The sequence below is a fragment of the Danio rerio genome, chromosome 7 (genome assembly GCF_052040795.2).
Source record: "Danio rerio strain M-AB ecotype USA chromosome 7, GRCz13ab, whole genome shotgun sequence".
Classification (NCBI taxonomy): domain Eukaryota; kingdom Metazoa; phylum Chordata; class Actinopteri; order Cypriniformes; family Danionidae; genus Danio; species Danio rerio.
The window spans coordinates 42,149,944-42,172,678 of NC_141027.1; the positions used below are offsets into that span (position 1 = coordinate 42,149,944).

General features: G+C 36.2%; 1 protein-coding gene across 4 annotated transcripts in view; it reads right to left on the reverse strand.

Annotated features, from left to right (window-relative positions):
* Positions 1-20,038, reverse strand: part of mylk3 (myosin light chain kinase 3) — a 37,387-nt gene extending 17,349 nt beyond the window's left edge. For 3 of the 4 annotated variants that reach the window (XR_015494827.1, XR_015494828.1, XM_087259638.1), the window contains exons 1-6: positions 12,257-13,041; positions 10,079-10,172; positions 9,592-9,925; positions 8,012-8,634; positions 6,369-6,474; positions 2,226-2,319 (exon numbers count right to left, since the gene is read on the reverse strand). Coding sequence is in view for 2 of the 4 variants with exons in the window: in XM_087259638.1 (XP_087115764.1) it covers positions 2,226-2,319; positions 6,369-6,474; positions 8,012-8,634; positions 9,592-9,925; positions 10,079-10,172; positions 12,257-12,811 (1,806 nt within the window). In the remaining 2 variants the exon portion in view is untranslated. 4 annotated transcript variants of the gene reach the window in all.
* Positions 20,039-22,735: the final 2,697 nt, after the last annotated feature.

Here is a 22,735-nt window from a genome sequence, read left to right on the forward strand (position 1 = left end):
TCAGACAGGTGTGTGAAAGGAAGTTGGAGCTAAACTATGCAGGACACCGGTCCTCCAGGACCGAGTTTGGACACCCCTGGTTTAAAGCATAAAAAGACGAAAGACCATTTAAACGCTGGCGCCGTCATTAGCAGCAGAAACTACATTGCAAATACTGGAGTAAAATTAATTTCCATATTTTAAAGACATGGCTTGGAATATATATATATATATATATATATATATATATATATATATATATATATATATATATATATATATTAAAGGGTGTTTTTAATGTATAACTTCTATAAACTTGTAATGTATATGATTTGGTTATAACACCTCTCCAATCCAGTTCTATGAATCTGAGTCCTCCATAATACACACACTTATTAATGATTCCTACTTGTCTTCCTCGTGATGAAGAGTAGGCAAAATCTGATATGTAGTGGGGAAAAAAGAAGAACGTGTTTATCAGACGCTAGATTTGAACTGGGTTCATGATTGATTGCATCAAAACATGTTGCCATGCGGTTGCGAGCTACACCATTCACGCTGCTGTCATTTGCACTCTTTACTTATGTTGTCACTGTCAATCAAATGGTTGATGGGCGTGAATCACTCAGCTAGCTTATTCCAACGAGGTGTGCTATTTGCACTTAATCTAAACAGACACTCCAAAATCTGCATTTTCCCCCCATGCAGGGGCACCAAGTGTGCACAGGTCCCTGGGCCTGTGCCCATTGGTTAATCTGGCCCTGCCAGATACACAACATTACTGTGTGACTAAGGTGATACTTTCCAGGTTTCTTCCCACTACAGCCTCAATTTTGCTTTTTAAATGGCAGCCAGATGAAATCTGTCTATACAAAACGCAACTGAATCATTACTAGCCAAAGATTAAAAAAAATTAGCTTTTAACCCTTTACGTTTTAATCAATGGCCTACTGAGACTCAAGAGCACTAACAAATTAAACAGGCGCCCACGCACCGTCTGTGCCTGGCCCTTAATGAATGATCAGTTACAATGCGTTTCTTTTTCACACAGCTGTTTAAAACCTATATTTTAAGCTTTTGCATTAGTGTTGTTAGACTCTCCATGGCAGTAGTGTTAAAAAGTAGGTCATTAGTAAGAGAGAAGCTGTTTCAGAATTTAAATTGTGCTTTTAAATTGCTGCAAGGGGATTTACAATCATTGCACAGGGTATAACAAAAACAAGGATTTAAACAGTTTTCGAAATGGGGGCATGACAGCCTTTGCAACCATATAATTGCCTGCCCTCATTACTCTGGCTCTTCCTGACCACTCTTCTGCAGGCTGACCCAGGAAGAGCATTCAATTACCCCATGAAGCTCTCTCTCTCTCTCTCTCTCTCTCTCTCTCTCTCTCTCTCTCTCTCTCTCTCTCTCTCTCTCTCTCTCTCCCCCTATAAGAGATATATATATATATATATATATATATATATATATATATATATATATATATATATATATATATATATATATATATATATATATATATATATATATATATATATATCTTTCTCTCTCTGGTGTACTTTGGGGCAGAGATGGTGTTCATGCTGTCACCAGGAAATGCAAATGTTCAAGGAATGCCTCCATAGAGAGAACGAGCACTGGATGTGATTGCGAGTCGACTCCTTTTGCTCCATTGACATTTGTGTCAAACGGAAGGAATTAAAATGAGAGAGTGAAAACGATCTGCATTTGCTCATTCCTGTCTGATAGCTCTCTAATGGTGGCAACAGACAGATCAGAGGGCAGAGAATGGCACTGCACTGAGGGCAAGTGCTTCTGACAGAAGAGCTGTCATTAGATGTAATTAGCAGCACTTACTAAAGCACGGAGGATGTTTGGGAACTGATGAGAGGACATTCAATTCAGTGCAAAGATATTTAGATTTTGCATTATATAAAAACAGCTCAACATTTGGAGCGCTGTATAAATATTTCATGCCTTTATGTTCGAATGTTTTGTTCCATATATACTTGAGGGATTATGGGAAGTGTTAAGTGGAAGAGCACGTGTGAACGTGTGCGTATTTTTCATATGCTCAAATGCGCAGAACTGTCAGTGGTTGTCAAGGAAATGTTCTCAAAAAGCAACCTAACAGGAACAGAGTGATGGACAGATTGGAGTGGGAGAGGAGAGAAAGATATAGGGCAAGGGAGGGGGGAAAACATTTGTGAAGCACTAATGTGTTGTGTATGCTTTGTACTCACCCTTTCTTTCATTCCGCGGACTTTTATTATCTTAGCGGCCAGCGTAAGACCTGACGATAGCTCTGCGCACTTGTGTACCTGTCCAAATCGGCCTCTGCAACAACACACATGCCAAGAGAGATTTCATTTCATGGATTATGGAAATCACTCCAACCTTTGTGGAAGCTATCTGTCACTGTTTGTTATTTCTCCTCTTGCTGAGTTGCTGTGTGTTTACTGTGTCTCCATGAGGTGAACTGTGTGTGTGTGACAAGATGTCTGCTGCTGGCTCAAAATAATTCCCATGCAAACAGACCTGCTCGACACCTGCCCGAAATAAACTCGGCCAGTGATGAGTCAAACACAAGCCAGTGGTTATTTGTGGTGTTGTATGTGGAGCAGTGGTGGAGAGGAGGTGCAAATGAGCAGCGTGTGTACCAGTCATTCAGTGTGTGCTATATGTTCCTCATGGGTAGTGCCTTCGTGCTTATCTGCCTGTCCTGGGAAGAAAGGTACACTAAAACCCCCTTCAACTACTTGTGTGCTGCTCTAATGTTAACTAGGAAAATACAATGTTCCAAAAGAAATTTATTAGACAGCATCATATTTAGGGGCGACGCAGTGGCGCAGTAGGTATTGCTGTCGCCTCACAGCCAGAAGTTTGCTGGTTCGAACCCTGGCTCAGTTGGCATTTCTGTGTGGAGTTTGCATGTTCTCCCTGTGTTTGTGTGGATTTCCTACGGGTGCTTCGGTTTCCCCCACAGTCCAAAGATTTGCGATACAGGTGAATTGGGTAAGCTAAATTATCCATAGTGTATCTATGAGTGCGTATGGGCTCCCCAGTGATGGGATGCGGCTGGAAGGGCATCCGCTGCGTAAAAACATATGCTGGATAAGTTGGCGGTTCATTCTGCTGTGGCGACCCCAGATTAATAAAGGGACTAAGCTGAAAAGAAAATAAACGAATCACATTTACCTTGCTTTCCAACTAACTCATAATTACTTGATTAAAAGTATGATATAAATAGTTTTTTTTTCTATTGATTTCTTGTTTTGAAGGGGTGGTTCACTATGATAGCTACATTACACATCAACTAAAGTATAAAATATGATGTGTGAACATAACATCTTCAAATCTGATATGCTTAAAGTTGAATGCAAAGGGAAAGATGGGCTTTTACAGAGTTAAAGATCGTACACAACGTGACGCTTTTCGCTTGCAATATCGTCAGCGTTTTACAAGACGCTTTTCCGCATTCAAACCCAAGCAAATTTCACTGGTGTCAAGCAGAAGATTATGCAAAATCACTCCTTGATGTTAGATGGCGCTACATAACTTTAAGTTTCTTTGTAACACAGAAGAAGAAGGCAAGTTAACACGCTTGTTGTTATGGATAGTTCAAGTAGCAACTCCAGCTCTAGTGATGAAGAAATGATTAATGTATACCAGGCCAATAAGCAGCTCCTCTTTCATATCGCCTCTGGGCATCTTTTTCAATGTGCGCTCGCATTGACAGTTTTGCGCTTGTGCGCCTTCAAGTGCTATTTACTGTAACTTCAGCAGCTCTGTGCACGTGAACAAAAATGCTGATCTGATTGGAGGAGATCTGATTGGCTCGTTTTTTAAAACAAAACAAGCATGAGGCATTTTTTCTAAAAAAATTTTTGCGTCTGCCGATTTGCGCGTTAATGTGCACGATTACATTGACGCCCTTTATTTAGTCATGAGGCGTTGAACTTCGACGGAAAACGCGAACAAAAAACGTTGCAGTGTGCACGGGCCTTTAAGCTGTGGTCGAACTGGCTTGCTCATGCAACACGATTCACAGTTTGCTGCGTTGCAAAGTTCAAGCTTGGTAAACTCTGACCTTTGAAATAACGTAACTGTGACCAAATGAGGATCAAAACATGACCTCTATGGACAGAAATGTAACACATGGACCAATCGCTCGCTTTTTTAAATGTCTAATATTTTGTTTAATCCCACCCCTTTTCGCAGCACCATACTACAGAATGTTGTATACTTAACTCAAGTGTGACCGCAGCATTAGCCTAACAAAGCCTACAGTCTAACCCTTAAGTTTACATTGTTGCCAGATATAGCTGACTTTTTCCAGCCCAAAAGCTCTCCAAAACCCACCAAAGCATTATTAATCTAGGGCCGCCACAGCTGAATGAACCACCAACTTAAACAACATTAATTTTAATGCAGCAGATGCCTTTCCAGCTGCAAGCCATCACTGGGGAAATATTAGAGTAATATTTTATTTAATTTTAATTGGTTTAAGTCTAAATTAATCTAGATACTTTAACTGTTTAAGTTTTTAACCATAAGCTACAGCAACCAACACCAGCAGTCACAGAACCACAACATAACTGCATCACATTGAAACACTGCCCCTTCTCACCCCCACACACTCTGTGTAATTACACTACCTATTACAGTATGTTTTACTTTAGAAATGGGGTGTAAATTTGTCCTAAATGGCATTTTAAAATATTTTGCACATAATTAGGTGCTGCTTGTCAATCAGACAACACTTATATGTTTGTTCTTGCTGTCAATTGTAGAAAAAAATTACGATAAAAGTGTTATGATAAATCACTGTGGGTTTAACTGCAGGTGCTGCATGATGAGTGTGCACGCGAAGGGGAGTCAGACCTTCAATTGCGGGTGGCCTCATGCAAACCGTGTAAGGCCACCTGCAATTGGAGGTGATGGAAAGCCTATGTGCTATGCACTGGTCACTACTGACTGAATGGAGTAGGAGCACACAGTGATGTTTTGTTAAATATTTATGTTAAATTGCATATAGACCATTTCAATGTAGTCATGTCATTGGCGCATAAACATAAACTGCTTGTTATTAAACTATTTCATAACTGTAACAAGAGGCAACTCAATCATAACTTAATGTTAAAACAGCTATCATAACATTGTTTATCAATATTTGGTCCTTTTTAGATTCTCAGAAAAATGTAAAAGGCTGGGACCATTGTGTTTGTTTACATCCCTCAAAATGGTCTATAAAAGTTGTGTTTCAAAACCGCCCAAACTTTGTCAACTCGGCAGTACCATCTTTTAGCCACACAATGAAACTTAAAACCTCCCAATCTGGCAACACTGCACACGTTATAGTCGAGAAAGCTAAAATTACTTCCAAACCGTGCTATTTCCACAGAGCTTCTTTTGTTTCTGTATTTGGTCTTTTAAGGACACGAAACAAAGAGAGAAGTGCTTATAGCTTAATTTTAATTATGTTCCAGACAATTATTAAAAAATAAATAGCTAGCATTTGACAAAGGACAGCTTAAAGAATCTCTTTCAGTTCAGTGCTGGATTTGGCTAAAAACTCCTAAGAGAAGGAGCAGCTCCAACCATATAGATGAAGCTGTGGATTGTAAGCCACAACCTGTAAGTATTTTTATTTATTAAAATTGATCTATTACATAGTTCATAGCGTTAATGATATGTTGTAGCAAGGATGTAAACAAGAATGTAAATGATTGTAATTTCATATTTATCTGTCAAACCCCTGTAAACAGCCACAATCTTCTGCAGTGTCTCTCTATGTGGCTGCTTTTAGTGCATTCTACATCTCAAACAACAAACACACGATATGATTTATATTACTTAGGGATGCTTATAAACCATATATATATATATATATATATATATATATATATATATATATATATATATATATATATATATATATATATATATATGAAAGACACTTGTTTAGATTTTATTTTAACTAACAGTTGCACTGACTGACAGTCTTTACACAACAGATATCTGAAAAAAATAACATGATTTTTTACAAATGAAGCATTCATGCTATTATTTCCCTTTTATGGAACTTGATAAAATTGATGATACATCTATATATCAATGTTTTTTTGTATGGACACACACACAATCTGTAATATTAAACTGTCATTGTATCTCCAGTCTTTAGATTCATCAACTGCATACTGGTTGGTTATATTAAGCCAGCGGCATTAAATGGCTTTAAAGTGATTCACCAATTATATGAAAAACCTTCTGCAATCATTTATGCCATGGCCTTTTTTTCAGTGGACTGCAAGAAATTGTGTATATGATGACAGAATTTTCATTTTTTTTTTGGTGAATTAACTGCTTATAACACATGGACTTACCCGCCTAGAACCTCGACAGGGTTGACAGCATAATATGAGTTAATGGGAACCTGCTTGGCACTGACAATGCGATGGTCGAATGGGGCTGGCAGAGGTGGGCTGTCATCTAGAAAACGAAAATCAATATGCTTAGAGAATTGCCGACCTATCAACCAAATATAAGATGTAGCATGGTGACAAGCTGAATTTATTAACACTGACATCTCGGACCCAATTTGCACAATGGATAGTTCACCCAGAAATTTAAATTAATTCACCATTTACCATCCTAGTGTGATTTTAAACCTTTATGAGTTACATTTTTTAAACAGCAAAGAATATATTTCGAAGAAATCATGAAATCATTGACACCATAGTAGGGAATACAAATATTACGCAAATCAATGCTAACAGGTTTCCAGCTTTCTTCAAAATATCTTCTTCTGTGTTCAACAGAAGAAAGAAAAACAAATAGTTTTAAACATCAGAAGGGAGAGAAAAAGGTCACATAATGGAGGTTTTTGGGTGAAGTATCCCTTTAATGATTGTGATGAACAATAAGCTGTTTAGCTGTAAGTACAACTGGTGAGGTTATGTTTAAATTCATTAATTATAATAAATCCATCTCTGTGTTGTACGCCTAACTTTCTAGAGTCATTGTTAATTCAGCCTGCATTGCTCTTCATTTCCTAGTGTTAAATAATTTGGCTCAGATCGCATGTACTGCTCATATGACAGGTTGTCGCCTGTTCCAATTTACTGAGCTAAATTAAAGGGTTTGTAACTGAGAATTGGGTTTTTACACCTAAGCCAGTTATTATAACCTATTATTATCATCACAGGCTCCTTTTGAATGTATCAGAATGTGCAACTTGAGCATACAATAAAAGCAGTGTCTGACTCCACATGGGTAGTGCCTGCATGCAAAAAACAACCCATTAGTCAATCAAAATGTACACTGCTGTGAAATTTGACACCTAAAAATAATGATTAATGCAATTGTTAGTTTATTGAGTCAAATCATGCATGCACAGTTATAAAGCTAAAGTGAGTTTTTGTGTTGTTGTAAAATCCCTCAATAAAAAAATAATGGGAAAAGTCCTCTAAATAAAATACTAGTCCCAGATATGTATTCATTTTTGTATAATGTATTTTTTTGTAAATTATTTATCTTGTTTTTCACAGTTCCTATCCTATTAGTACAATGTAAAACTCAAAAGAGTTCAGATAACTCCTCAGATAATTTCCTCATTTGAGGAAACCGATTGCAACAAGCCATTTTATTTAAAACACAAATTCTAATGAGAACTGTGAACTTAATCCATTTGAGTAAACAAAACAATTTGAGCACAGTAAAACTCAATAAATGAAGAGAACTCAAACAAACTGAGTACTGTAAAACAAGTTAAGGAAACTCAAACCATTTGAGATAATCGATTGCAACAAACCATTTAAGTAAAAAACTATCTATATGAGTACTGTGAACTTACTTTGTTTAAGTTGAAGTAATGTGGTATTTTATTAAATCATTACCTTCAACACTGACTTCAAAACTCTTTCCAAATGAGTAGAATTAACTTTCAGTCAATTTTGAATGAACTACACTCATTTCATTTGATAAAGTTGGGTTTTACAGTGTAGTGAGAAATGATCTGGTAACTCACCAATGATCAGCAGTGTCGACTCAACTTTTCTTAGAGGTGCTGCTTTACTTTTCTCATCCTCATCAAGGCTTGTGTTTTGTGGACTAACAGCACAGATCATTATTTTATCAGACTCTAAAGTGACATCTGCATTTTTATTTTCAGTTTTCTCAACATATGTTTCAGTTGGACACTTGCTCTCATCATGTTTTGGCACTGTTGTTTCCATCCCCATTGTCTCTTCGTGTTGTGTTTTAATTCCTGCATGTCTAATAACAGGCTTTTCTATGCAGAGCTCATCTTTTCGAGGAACCTCCTCCATCTTTTTATGAGCTTCATCAATCTTCTTCTCAGCTTTTTCAGGAACATCCACCTTCTCTTCTAGTTGTCTTTGTCCAGGAGCTGACAGATTTAATGAGTCTTCATCTACAACCGGTAAATCCTTTGCCTGTTTTTGAAGAACCTCCATCTTCTTATCTAGGTGTTGTCCAGGAACTGATTTTTCTAACGAATCCTCATCAACAAACAGTGAAACCTCTGCCTGTTGTTGAGGATCCTCAATCTTCTCCAATTGTTGTCCCGGAATTATTGATTTGAGAAAAACCTTATTAGCAACATGTGAATCATCTGCCCGTTCAAGAGCTCTATGAATAATCAGAAAGAACAACCTTTGTTTAGAATTTCAAAGCCAACTATGTACGCGAGTTCTTGATATTTGTAATCAATTGAAAACATGTAATAGGAATCGGGAAACAGAGCACAGTGTGGCTTTATACTGGCTGCACATGAGCGGCTGCTGTAAACAACAGCAAACTCAATAACATCACAAGGCCCTTAATTGTAATGCTTTGAATAAAGCGAAATGGCCTAAAACTCATAATGCCTGGCAACATGCATTCAGTGCCTAGTTATAATACAGCGTAGTGTAATCTCAAGACCTTGGCCATTAGTCTAATGAATTATGTTTTCCTGCAGGCACTACACTGCCCATTATTACAGGCAGAGAGTCTTTTGTGCCCCTATACAAAACACGCCTCTGGCACATTACAAAAACAGAGCTCTTGCTTTATCAGCAGACTACCTTTTAAAACTCTTGTGATACACGAGAAATGCACGGCCTGGTCTTCAGTGTATTGCTGTTCTCGATGGCTGCGATATTTATATTCAGGACTGTATTTATGAGAACTTTTCACTGAAAATGACCAAATGTTACATTTTCAATAAGTGTTATTTTATATGGAAACTTCTATGATGATTACTCCAGCCACTTTAGCAAAGTTAATTACAGTCCTTTGTAAATTTGAAGACATTAATCTTCTGTATGGTGGAGAAAAAAAGTCCATTAGAGTATTAGTGCTCCTCACTGGCATCAACTTCTATATGATTATCTCTAAAGGTGTTCAATTACAATGTTCAATCTACCGTTACATAACCTGTGTCTATTTCAGCCCATAGTAATTTCTGACATTTTCTGCTACAGCCTAAGAAAAACCAACATCGACAGCATCTTTCTTAAAATTAAAGACCAGAGGAAAATTGGACACATTTTGCAGCATTTTGCTTTGAATCATAATCGGCAGCGATTTTCAACAATTTCTCACCTCTCTTGCTGAAGCGCTATATCTTTTTCCACCTTAGTCATTGTCTCAATGACACATTTAGCATCAGCCGGAGCTGCGACCAAGCTGTTCGTCTCTTGCTTAGGGACATTATGCACGTCGATCTGCTCAAGATGGACTGCAGGAGCAAATGTCTGGACATGTGTGGGCTCGCTGCTTTTCACAGAGATCTCTTTGGCCTTTTGTAAGGCTTTTGAGCTTTCCCCTGCACTAACAGGTTTCAGAGGTTCACTTGCCCCTGTATGGGCTTCAGGAGAATGTTGGCTGCTGGGGTCATTAGGAAGAGTGACCTCGGGCTGCTGGAGCTCAAGCTCAGCTGTGGAAAAGCACAGGCTAATATACATTTGGCAAATCTCTGCATTGAAATTCATGAAGAAAATGGCTCTGACATTTCATTTTTCACAAGCTGTCTCATTAATAATGCACATTTACATTTACATAATCTGCTGAAGATATATTTTATTCATACCTGAAATAACTTCTTTAACCTGCTGTGAAGTCTGTGTGCTCTGGTGGCAGAAACCGACGTTTGGTTGAATGTTGTTGACATCTGGCTTGTTTTTCTGTGGAACCAAATGGAGATATAAATATCTACTTTGTGCAGTGCTGAATAAATAAAATGAAACTTTAATTCACACAGCTGTCATCCCAAAAACAAATCCTAAAAAAGGGGTACATTTGTAATAAGACTGTGGTAGAATACTTTAAAACTGAATATTCAGTCATTGTTTAATCTCCCTCCAGTGTTACAAACCTGTTTTGGGTGACCTATCCCTTTAATGATACAAAGTGCAAATAACAGCGCCTTTTAGGCCTTGCATTTTATGTTTTTACCAATTTAATTCAAGCTTTCTGGTAAAATACTTCTGTGAATAATTATATCATAGCAATGACCAAGAAGTGGGTGCGTGTGAATTATAACAATTCATGACGCTTGTGCTGATTATATAAGCGCTATTATTCAACCTGTTTACAGAAATGGAACATGTGCGTCTTCATGCTCGAAAGGGGATTTGCGACAAAAACATTTCATTTTGTAGATTTTGTCATTTTAGTGCAGGAAAAGCTTGGTATAATTACAATGTTTGACAACAGATCTGCTTATTATACACAGCATGGAAGGCTACATTTTCTAGTCTAAGCCAACTATTGCTAAGCTTTACTCTGAAACCAAATGCGCTTGCAATTCGTAATTATGAAAGACATCAATTAACAAAAGCATCCGTCTGTGAGCCACCACTCCAGTGAAAAAGCAAGACAAAATGTGCTGTTCTGAATGAAGCTCTTCTGAGAGCGATATAAGAGAAAAACAAATGAAACACTCATCTACACTCTTTTCTTGATACATGTGAGTAGAAGATGTATTTGTACTAATTCTAAAACTGGGTTAACATATACACAGTCACCATCAGCTCAGGCGCACATCCAGTCTAGGAATTTGAAACACGAGGCCCGTCATAGGCTTCATCATAGATAAAATAGCAACCTTGGTAAAAGGTTAAATTGACCGTAAACTCAACATGCTCACTAACAAGAATAGATCAGCCAACAAATTAACCAGAGTAGAAAACAAACAGAGCAAATAAAAATTAAATAATCAGGTGATCAGATTTCTTAAATGAAAAAACAAATGACAGCAGTTTGAATGTCATGCTACAAGGATAGGTCATCTTTGAAATTCTAAGCAACTAAATAAAATCATAGCAATAAAGTAAAGAAAAAAGTTAGCTAAAATGTAGATGTGTTTAGAATGAAAAGGAGTTTTAAACATTAAAGCAATAAAAGTGTCATGGATTTCCTTTGGTTCTCTGTACTTATTAATGTGTTGTTTATTTGTTTTCTAAAAAATAAAATTAGGACTTTTCCCCTATGATTTACCCGCACTTAAAAAAATGTCTAAGTGCAATAATATTTTATATAACAAGAATCTTGTCAGGCATATTTACAACAAGAATATTTTTATGACACATGAAAATGCTCTTAATTAAAGATTACAGATCAGCCCCAAAACTCTGCTTAAATGTTGTTTTCAAATTTTAAACTCCTTTGCCAGCATGAAGTTTAGGTAAGACTTTATTTTGATGGTCCAGTTGAGAATTACTAGAATGTCTGCTTAATATCTGTTGATACTGCTGCTAAACAGACATTCAACTGACTATAAGAAACTTTGCAAGTACATGTCAACTTACACTAACCCTAACCCCAACCTAACAGTCTACTATTAATCTAATGTGAATTAGTTGGCATGTAGATGCAATGGCATTAAAATTCAAAAAACCGACCGTCAAAATAAAAGTGTGACCAGTTTTGAATCTTACTTGTTCACATTTTCATGGATAGCTGAGGCTAGAAAATAAACAGCTCAGATTTCACCCTATTTTGCAGTATCTGACCGGTTGTACTTAATAGCATACAACCTCTTAGTGATTTTCTGTGAAACTGTGATTTGCTCGTCAGTGTTTGGACTTTCAGCAGAGAAAATTAAACTACATTGAACTGAACTAAACTGAATTTAAACTCTGAACACTGCACTGACACAGTTTCAATTTACTATGATCTTCTATGTGAAGGTGCTTTGACACAATCTACATTGTAAAAGACCTATACAAATAAAGATGAATTGAACTGAATCTCTAATCCTACTGACCTTTTCCTCCACTGTGTCCAGAAGGCCTTGTCTCCTCCATGGCACCACACCATTGAGGATAAACTCTACTATCTTTGAGTTTCGAAATGCATCTCCCACATACCCTAATACTTTCTCCAGAGTGGACAAAGAACTTTCCATGCATTCAATCTTCGTCCTCTGTTGCTGGCTCTCATGCTTTAGATTATGAAGCAGATCCACTGTTTCCCCACAAAGCGATTTGACCTCGGTCAGCAAAGGGAGCTTGCTCTCCCGCTGGCCATTTTTGACAGTGTTTGATTCTTGAGTGCTAGGCTTGTGCTGCATAAATGTCCTTTCCAGAGCTTCCATGCCTTGACACAAGGAACCTAGCTTGTGAAGCACCTCCGTCTGGGTGCGTTCGATCTGCTCCACCTTCCCCTCCAATGCGATCAACTTGACCTCCACATTGCTCAGGCTTCCTATAAGAGTTTGACTTGGCTTTTTTATCGTCCCAGATGGAGTCCCAGAGTTTTCCAACCTGCCGCCCTCGTACATCTTGGCAATGCATGTTGCCAGAGTTGCCTGTTTACTCATGGCTGCCCTGGTCAACCTTAGGGCAATGACAAAATGTGGGGAAAAAAAGGTGGAAGCCCCACTGATCCCTCTGTCAGCCTGTTTTAATTCCTTCGTAGTCTCGGTATTGTGAGCTTCTCACAAAGCTGACCGCTCAAACAAACCCTGTTGTTGGTATGTGCCAGAGACATGACACCACTTAAATAAACACCTCCATTGGGTATCTTATCTCTCCACTTCTATTTTCCCTCTCTCTCTCTTCTGTGTACAAGCCTTTTATATGACATAGCGAGCCTCTGTGATTGCCAAAGTTCCAGTGGTCTCTTGACGTCACCAAAATATTCAAATTCTCTTCAGCAGATGCTGCTGACAGGTGGACATGCAAGGAATGGCCGTTGTAAATGGCCAGTCATTAGGTAGAGAAAAGAAAAATGGAGTCTCACTTGTTAATGTTCACATCACATTTTCTTGTTTAATTCATGGCTGCACTAGTATATGCGTTTTTTTTTTTTTTTTTTTTTTTTTTTTTGAGGTTAAACAACTGGATCCAGCTTGTGTTGATTATATATCAGCGATAACACCCTTCTCATTGGAACGTGACATGACATTGGCTGACATTTTCAGTAAAAATAAACCTCTGTGGACACTGGTATGGGGATGAATGATATGCTACAACTGCCTCTCTTTCACCTCAGGCTAAGCCCAGCCATAGTTAATACTGAGTCTTTCCAACACCTAAATCATTACAGCAATTAGAAAATCTAATTAAATCTTATCTTTAAAAAACACAAAAATAAATAACAAATGTCTTTAGGTAAAATCAGTCAGTGCACTGATTAACATCCATAGAGATTGTACAAACTTCAAAAGCATGTTTAAAGTGGAAAAAAACAAAGGTTCCTCACACTATAAAATGTATGGGTCTGTAACCATTGGCTTTGCTGTTTCACTGAATGTTTTTTAAATAAAATGTCTTAAAATGTAAACAACGTATAAAAAACATCCTATAATTTAAATAAGTTGTCATTTAATAAGAATATGTCAATAACTCAATTTTGACAAATGTCAGACAGAACCTTTTAATCCTAAGTTGACGATTTATTAACCTTCGCTAATGTTATTCAATCAAAATGTTCACGTTCATTTTTGTTAACATGCAGTGCATTAACTAATGTTACCACATACGACATTTGGACTTAAACTTCCTTAGTAAACGTTGATTGTTGTAAAAATGTTGTTTAATTCATGTTAACTAATGTACTGTAGTTAAGGAATCCACATTGTACTAATACAGACACCAATACAGACGTATAATAACGTTTCATGAACAGCATATATGTATTAAACGTTTATATATGTATTATGATTTAACCAAAATTAATTAAACTGAATGTAGCGTCCTCTTCTAATTATTTTTAGCTAAAAAAACCCACAGATGCTCACCATGCTAATCGATGTTGCAAAACTGAGATTACTTATACAAATATTTGAATGTTTTGTCATAATCAGTATTACTGCAAAGCAGTGAGTTCAAGACATTACAAACTGAACTGATCTTCAAAACACACAAACAAACTTTTTAGGGGGTTTGCTAGAATGTGATTGAAGTTGCTTGGGAAAAAGTCCAGCAAATATACCTCTAATAATACAAGCTTCTAGACAGATCTAGAAGTGAATCTTGAACTCTGTAATACCAATGCTCCATGGGTAAGCCAGGGACTTTTGTCTGAATACTTCTATAAGAGTATGGCTTTCTCCTGCATTCAAATGACAAAACAAAGCGCTCACAATATACTATAACCACATCAAGCAACAGAGATAGAGACCAGGTTCAGGATGACCACAGGAACGTGGCTCCATGCTGACTATTTGGTGCTGGTGGCGAGGAGGAGGTCCGATATTACAAGCTGGCACAACATGAGCAACTCAATTTCCAGTCCACAACAGGACTCAGGCCAGTAAGATAGCTAACATCACTGGAAAAGAATATCTGCCTGGCAGAGATAAGCATAACTTTATGACTGCTTAACGTATTACAACCTTTTTGATCTTTGATATTCATTGAAAATGTCACACAAACACATTGAGAGTACACGGTGTGCATTAAAAGAAAAAAGCCAGTCTGTTGATAAACTGCTGTGCTTCATGACAAGTCTGATAGAGATGAATTGGCTTTGTTAACCCATACAGTAGTTTTGTCTGGCTTGAATATATTTAACTACATTAAATAACTATAAGGATCATGTAAATATATTGTTGAATTTTTAACTTACATACACCAAAATGTAAATTTAAGGTAAAAAAAAACATTACGATAGAATGTTAAAAGAATGTTAAAGTAGTTATTATATCCACTGAGAAAAAACTGCATTGTATGTCACCTCAGCATTGTCTTGACATGGTCAAGACAATCTGCTGCAGTTCAAACCGAGCATCAGAACGGGGATGAAAGGGGATTTAAATGACTTTAAGCTTGGCATGGTTGTTCTGACAGATGGGTTGGTCTGAGAAGATCATCTCTGAACACAATATCAGTCCAACCTTGAGGTGGATGGGCTACAGCAGCAGAAGACCACAGCGAGTGCCACTCCAGTCAGCTAAGATCAGGAAACAATTCGCACAGGCTCACCAAAACTGGACAACAGAAGATTGGGAAAATGTTGCCTGGTCTAATGAGTCTTGATTTGGATGGTAGGGTCAGAATTTGGCATTAACAACATGAAAGCATTGATCCTTTATGCCTTGTATCAACGGTACAGGCTGCTGGTAGTGTAATGGTGTGGAGGATATTTTCTTGGCATACTTGGCCCATTAGTACTAATTGAGTATCGTGTCAATGCCACAGCCTGCCTGAATATTGCTGCTGACCATGACCATTCCTTTATGACCACAGTGTACACATCTTCTGATGGCTACTTCCAGCAGGATAACGCACTATGTAATAAAATGGGAATCATCTCAGACTGGTTTCTTGAACATGACTATGTGTTTACTGTACTCAAATGGCCTTCACAGTCACCAGATCTCAATCCTGTAGAGTGCCTGTGGAACATGATAGTCGCATCATATGTTTGCAGCGATGAAGGATTAAGGCAGTTCTGAAGGCAAAAGAGGGTCCAACATGTGTATGTATTTATGTATGTATGTATATATGTATATATGTATGTATATATGTATGTATGTATGTATGTATGTATGTATATATATATATATATATATATATATATATATATATATATATATATATATATATATATATATATATATATATATATATATATATATATATATATATATGTATATATATATATGTATATATATATATATATATGTACAAAAATATATTTTAAATATATTTAAACTGTTTATTCTGTTTGTGAAAGGATGTACTGCACTGTATGCTGCCTTTTTTGTACATTTAAAATATTTTTACTGTTTGCTAATGAATGTATGCTGTGGCATTTAGCCTTGCCCTCTGTCAAGGGAATGTTTTCTCTGTAGTCTCGTTTTACAATTCCTTCTATGCCCTCACATAAATGTTTGACATGGCAGAGACCCTTAGCTTTAAAGGGATGAAAGAGCAGAACGATCTGTTTGGCACTTGTCTTTTTGATAAGAGCACTAATGGTGACAGTGTGTAAATTTGAGGTAAATACTAATTAGCTTAAAACCATTCAATAGAAAAATCACTTTGAAGGTTTGTAATGAATTAAAAGTTAATCAGAAACTCTTTCACAGGCTGAGCTAAATGTGCTTACTCTAAATATAAATAGTTTTTTATTTCTTCACTCTCCCACACAGGCTAATTGCCTTTTTGTGATTCATCTTTGTTCTGAGAAAAGAGATGAGATTGTATTGTAAAACGTACAGCATCTTTAAAATGTTACAATGGGCAATTTTTCAAAAGGCCAAAAGAACAGCACTGTCTTAACAATTTGCAAAACAATGTGGAGATGATTTGCCAAAAGAAAAGAAAATGTAAAAAGGTCAAAGAGGATGCTGCTATAACAGCTCAAGAAAAAAGCTTAGAAGTGATGGAAATAAGCAGAAAAGGTAATTAAAATAATCATATTTTCTCAGAATGAGTGGTAATGGCAACCTGAAACATGTTGTTAGTTCTACTTCCTCAGAAGTTTAATATGTGGTAACACTTTACTTAAAGGTGGTGTTCATAAGACTGTTATGACACCTTTATAATCATGGTTTGACATATGAGATTTCATGCATGCTTATGACAACTGACATTAAGTGGCATTAGTTAAGGTATGCCATTTTAAATGCTGAGGGACATTGTGAAGTCTTTATGACAACTTGACATTAGACATAACTTGTCACAAGACTGTAATGATTTAAAAGTGTCAGTAATCTGTTATATAGTTTTATTACAGTGTCATTATTGATTAATGACATTTATTTACATTTTAATGACAAAGCACGTGTACCAATGGAGTATAGGAAAGATCTTAATGATGCTGTTATACAATTCATGACAGTTGTAATGACCTCATGAGACTCATGTTTATAACATTTATGTTATGTTGTCTTAATAATGTCAAGTTGTCATGGTTGTTAACTTACAAATGCACTGAACCCAATACATGCACACTCATGGACGGGACTTTAAGCAATACACATATAATTATATGCATCTTGTATATGTCTCTCGTTCCGCCTCACGACTTTGACGTTTTTGCTCCACTATTTATTTACCATTTTACATTTGCATATTACATGCTTTTCTACTCTCTTATATTCTGTTCTATTTTATTCTATGCTATTGTATTCTATTTTATTCTATGTTATTCTATGCTATTGTGTTCTATTCAATGCTATTTTATTCTGTTCTTTTCAATTCTATGCTATACTATTATATTCTGTGCTATTGTATATTCTATTCTAGCCTACTCTATTCCATTCTATTCTATTCTGTTATATGCTATTCTATTCTGTTCTTTTCTGTTCTATGCTATTCTGTTCTATTCTATTCTGTTCTGTTTATTCTATGCTATTCTACATTCTATTCTATTCTATTTTATGCTATTCTGTTATTCCAATCTGTTCTTTTCTGTGCTAGTCTATTCCTCTCTATTCTATTCTATTCTATTCTAGTCTGTGTTATTCTATATTCCGTTCTAATCTATTTTTTTCGATTCCATGCTATTCTATTCTGTTCTTTTCTATTCTGTGCTATTCTGTGATATTTTCTATTCTATTCTATTCTATTCTATTCTATTCTGTTGTTCTGTTCTGTTCTTTTCTTTTATATTCTGTGCTATTCTATTATGTTTTATTCTATGCCATTGTTCTGTTCTTCTCAATTCTATGCTATTCTATTCTGTGCTATTCTATCTTTTATTCTGTTCTATTCTATTCTTTTCTAAATGCTATTCTATTCTGTTCTATTCTATTGTATTCTGTTCTATGCTATATTACTCTGTTCTTTTCTATTATATGCTTTCTATTCTGTGTTATTTTCTATTCTATTCAATTCTATGCTATGCTATGCTATTCTATTGTGACAAGAACATCTCAAACAATGTTATCTTTGCATTTTAAATAACATAACTGAGCTAATGACCATGGCATATTGTCATGCCATGATTTTAAAGGTTTTATGACAGTGTTATGAACGTATTATATATATTTACCTAAATAAGGTAAATAACAAATGGTTAGTGGTTAATTACAATGCACAGGTAACCTTCTTGTTTTGTTTTTTTCAATCATCTCTATTCAGCATTATATTCCTTTATACAACTTTTTAAATTGATTATTATTCTGACATTGTTTGAGAATTTCACACCACATACAGACATACACAAATTGTTGAATGTTGTCCTTGTTTTCAACCTCCTAAGATGTTGTTCTTCTCTTAGATTATATCCCTCTTGACTTTTTTCAAAAATCTTTTTATGCATTTCAGAAGGAATTTATTCCTTGCTTTAACCATAAATTGTGCTGTTTTAAATTTAAAGAAATCATTGAGTTAAAGTACCTTCAATTAAAAAAAATAAAATAGTTGTATGCTCCAATTACCCCACATCTTCAATCAGTCCAATTACTTTTTTCTGTATTAAGAATCGTAAATTAGATTTGTATGTATTCCCCAAAATTTCAACACAATAACTTATATGGCAACATAAATGTGTTATATAATATATGCATTGATTTATTGTCCAGGATAAATCTTGCTTTATACACTATTGCTACAGTTTTTACTCATTTTGATATCACATTATTTATTTGCGGTTTCCAACTTCATTTTATGATCCAATACAACACAAAAAAAAAACTTAATTGCATGTACTCTTTCTATTACGTCATTATCAATCTTTAAAACTATATTAAGAATACTTTTTAATTTCCCAAATAACATAACCTTTGTAGTTTTGGAAAATTATCTCCAGAACCATACTTGTATCATCCGCAAGTGAAATAAACTTAAACAACTCTGATACCTTACACATATCATAACAACACAATATTGGACCTAAAACGATATTATATGATATATGACATGATATGATATGATATGATTTGATATGATTTTAATATTTATGGCTGCTAATAATTGTGGCGTGCTTTCTAAAATCTATAAGGGAACAAATGATCATAACAAATATTAAGATATTTTAAATCATTAGAAATATCATGCTGGTAATTCATTAAAGCCTGTTGGTATGAAGCATAGCAGCAAAATATGAAGATTTTTAAACTGACGATTATTTAGTATTTGGGGCTGCACTGTAATCCTTTAGTAGAGTGTTTGAACGTTATAAAATAATCTTCATTTGAAGTCATTTTATATGCTATATTCTGTAAATAATGATAAAAACGCACAATATACACTATGATTTCCACCGGAAAATTGTATTTATCATGCTTTTATTTAACAATGTATTTCTGTATATTCTATTTCTTCTTTTGCATGAAAAAGGCATCCTACCGTGAATTTGCGAATGTAGTCCGACACACTGAACCCTCCTGTGCTGAGAAGCGTTGATCTGTACAGCGAGGTCCCCATCATGCCCTGCTGTCCTAGGTTAATGGGACTCAGTGTGCTCTATTCCCAAAGTGGGCCATCAAAAGCAAATAATACTCCACAGAGCTGCGCTCTTAGGGATCTCTAACATTCTGTAGTGGACATATCCCCCCTCAAACACTACCTATCTTATCACTTTCAGCCCATTTACAGGGTTTGCGCCCCCCCATCCTCTCGGCAGAGGCCCAGAAAGCACTTCCTGCACACAGATAACAGCTGCCTGAGATTAGTGCGAGTATGCTGGAAATGTGAGTGTCCTGTTTTATTAATAGGTCTCAGATTGGTGTTTTTGTTTGGGACGGTCCCTGCGGGATGTCTTCTTCCCTACATGTGGATGGGGATATGACGAGGATGCTGGGGATCACAGCAGATTTCAGTTTCCATGATGCCAGTTGGAAAAGCATCCACTTGTTCCTACGTCCCATGTTCCGCTGTTATTATGGGAGTAACTTGCATTAAACTGTAAACAACTGTAAACTGGGCACAACAAGGTACGAAAAGGTTATTATTCTCACAGTTCATCCATCACATATTAAAAAGTACCTTATAAGAATTAACAAATTACTTGCAGCAACCTATGTATAATGTCAAAAACTTAATTATTTTAAACAATTGGTTGAATATTATTGTACACTGTATAATACAAATATAAAATAGTGTTGAGGAACAAAACGCTGTGAATTCAAAAGAGCTTTGGCCACATTTAAGCTTGTGTTATTAATGTGAGGTTAGAATACCAAGTGTACTACTTTCTTTTTGTTCATGAGGGATAAAAATAAATCACAAAGCCAAACGAAAGTCTTACTCAGTTTCACTATATGGGTTATTATCCCAACCCTATTATTCAAAGTCATTTGTTTCAGTTCTTTTGAATGGATGTTCTTCAAACTGCAAGTGCAACCCAATTTGAAAAGCTGCAGTCATGTGTGGGAAAAGGTGGATATGAAGAGAGATTGTGTTCTTAGACTTGTAAGTGATGTGATCCCATGCACTGACCCAGTTGGAGACAACTGCATCAGTCGTGCTCAGATGTGTAGGCATCCAGTATAGCTTCAAGCTTAAGTCCTTTCTGATGAGGAATTTTAAAAAGTTGGATCAAGGGGAAAGACTTCACACATCTGGGTTTGGAAAAGCCTGGAGTCATGCATACAGACGGGTAAAGCATAGACCATGCAGTCTGTTTTGTTGGCTTTGGTTTTAGAGGCAGAAATGTAAAAGCCCTGGAGACTGATGGAAGAAAATCCCTTTCTGATTGGTGGCATTGGTAAATAGTTCTCTTCATGGCTGGCGACTTTTGAGTCTAACACCAGTCAGATTGAACGTGTCAATGCATGTCAATGATGTTAATGTGTAACACAATTACAATGGTTGACATGATGCTAATAGAAGCAGGATGTAATAAAGGCTGCGTCTAAAAGCTCAGGCTGCTGACTTGTTGCCTCGCTTCCCAATCAGGCATAATTCTGTAGGCAGTGTTTGGCCACCTTGTAAAACTGATTTCAGACAGACTGAGTCAGTCTGAGTCTGCATTTCTGAGTATGTCTCATACAGGTGAGTGGGCTTAACTGCTGCAGGCTTAAATAACTTTTGCACAAAATTAAACCTTAAATCACTTTTTTGCACAATATTCACCTTTAATGCCTCTCTTGCACAATATCCTGCACAACATTGTTCAGTCTCACATAAAAAAAACTTGTATACCCGTCTATTATAGTCGTTATGCATAGGTTTTTAAAGGGGTGGTCCAAAGTGTAATTTTGAAGCTTGGTTGTGTTTTAAGATGCAAAGCAATGTGTGCTCATGCTTCATTTGTAAAAAAAAAAATAAAAAAAAATAAAATCATGATATTAGCGCATATATATATATATATATATATATATATATATATATATATATATATATATATATATATATATATATATATATATACTTTGATTATATACAGCTAATCAGCTGACATGGAAATGACCTGTCATATTTCTAGTTCCTCTAGATTTGCAAATTGGCTCCACGTCATATTGCGCAGTGTAAACAGTTCAGTCAAAGCAGTTGTTAGCAGCGTTAGCTCCATGAATCAGACAGAAAAATGAAGAGGACAAAGCTGAAACTCACGCCTGCTGGCTAAAATAAAATCTGACAAGTTTCTTTCACATATATTCAGAAAAAGCATGTGTGAGTAATATGAAACTTTCACATCCTTGGCAAGTACACTATTTGTGTTGTAGAACGCATGGAAAGCGTCCATATAGAGAAACACTGCAGCGCTGGTTATGATTGTGGATGTTCACAGCAGTTTGACAGATAAATATGAATTTGTAGCTAAATTGTTAGTGGTGCCAAACAGCGTTTTTTGTTGTTTACATCCTTGTTTACGTCCTCGCAACAACACACCATTGATGCTAAACAATCCACAGCTTTATCTGTTGGAGGAGTTTTAGCCGAATCCAGCACTGAACTGGGAGAGATTCTGGAAGCTGTCCTATGTCAAATGCTAGAGCTATATCTTTTTTATAGTTCTCTGGAACATATCTAAAATTAAACTGTAAGCACTTTTCTCTTTATGCCGTGTCCTTTGAAAGCTCAAATACAGAAACAGAAGAAGCTCTCTGGAAATAGAGCGTTTGGACGGCATTTTAGCTTTCTCTGCTATAACATTACAGCACCTCTGGCCACGGCCCTTTGCTGCGTGGTGAATGCGCGTAAACTGAAGCACTTGCCTGGATGTATTTTTTGTAGTCCCCAAAGTTCCTTCGCTAGGCTTTGCTAAGCTAACTCTGTAAAAGCCAGTGTCTACCTTTGCATTAAACTTTGAGCATCTTACATTCAGAGATGTTGTTTATGGTTACACTGCTACATTACACATCAACTAAAGTTTAAAATACATTATCATAGTGGAGCACCCC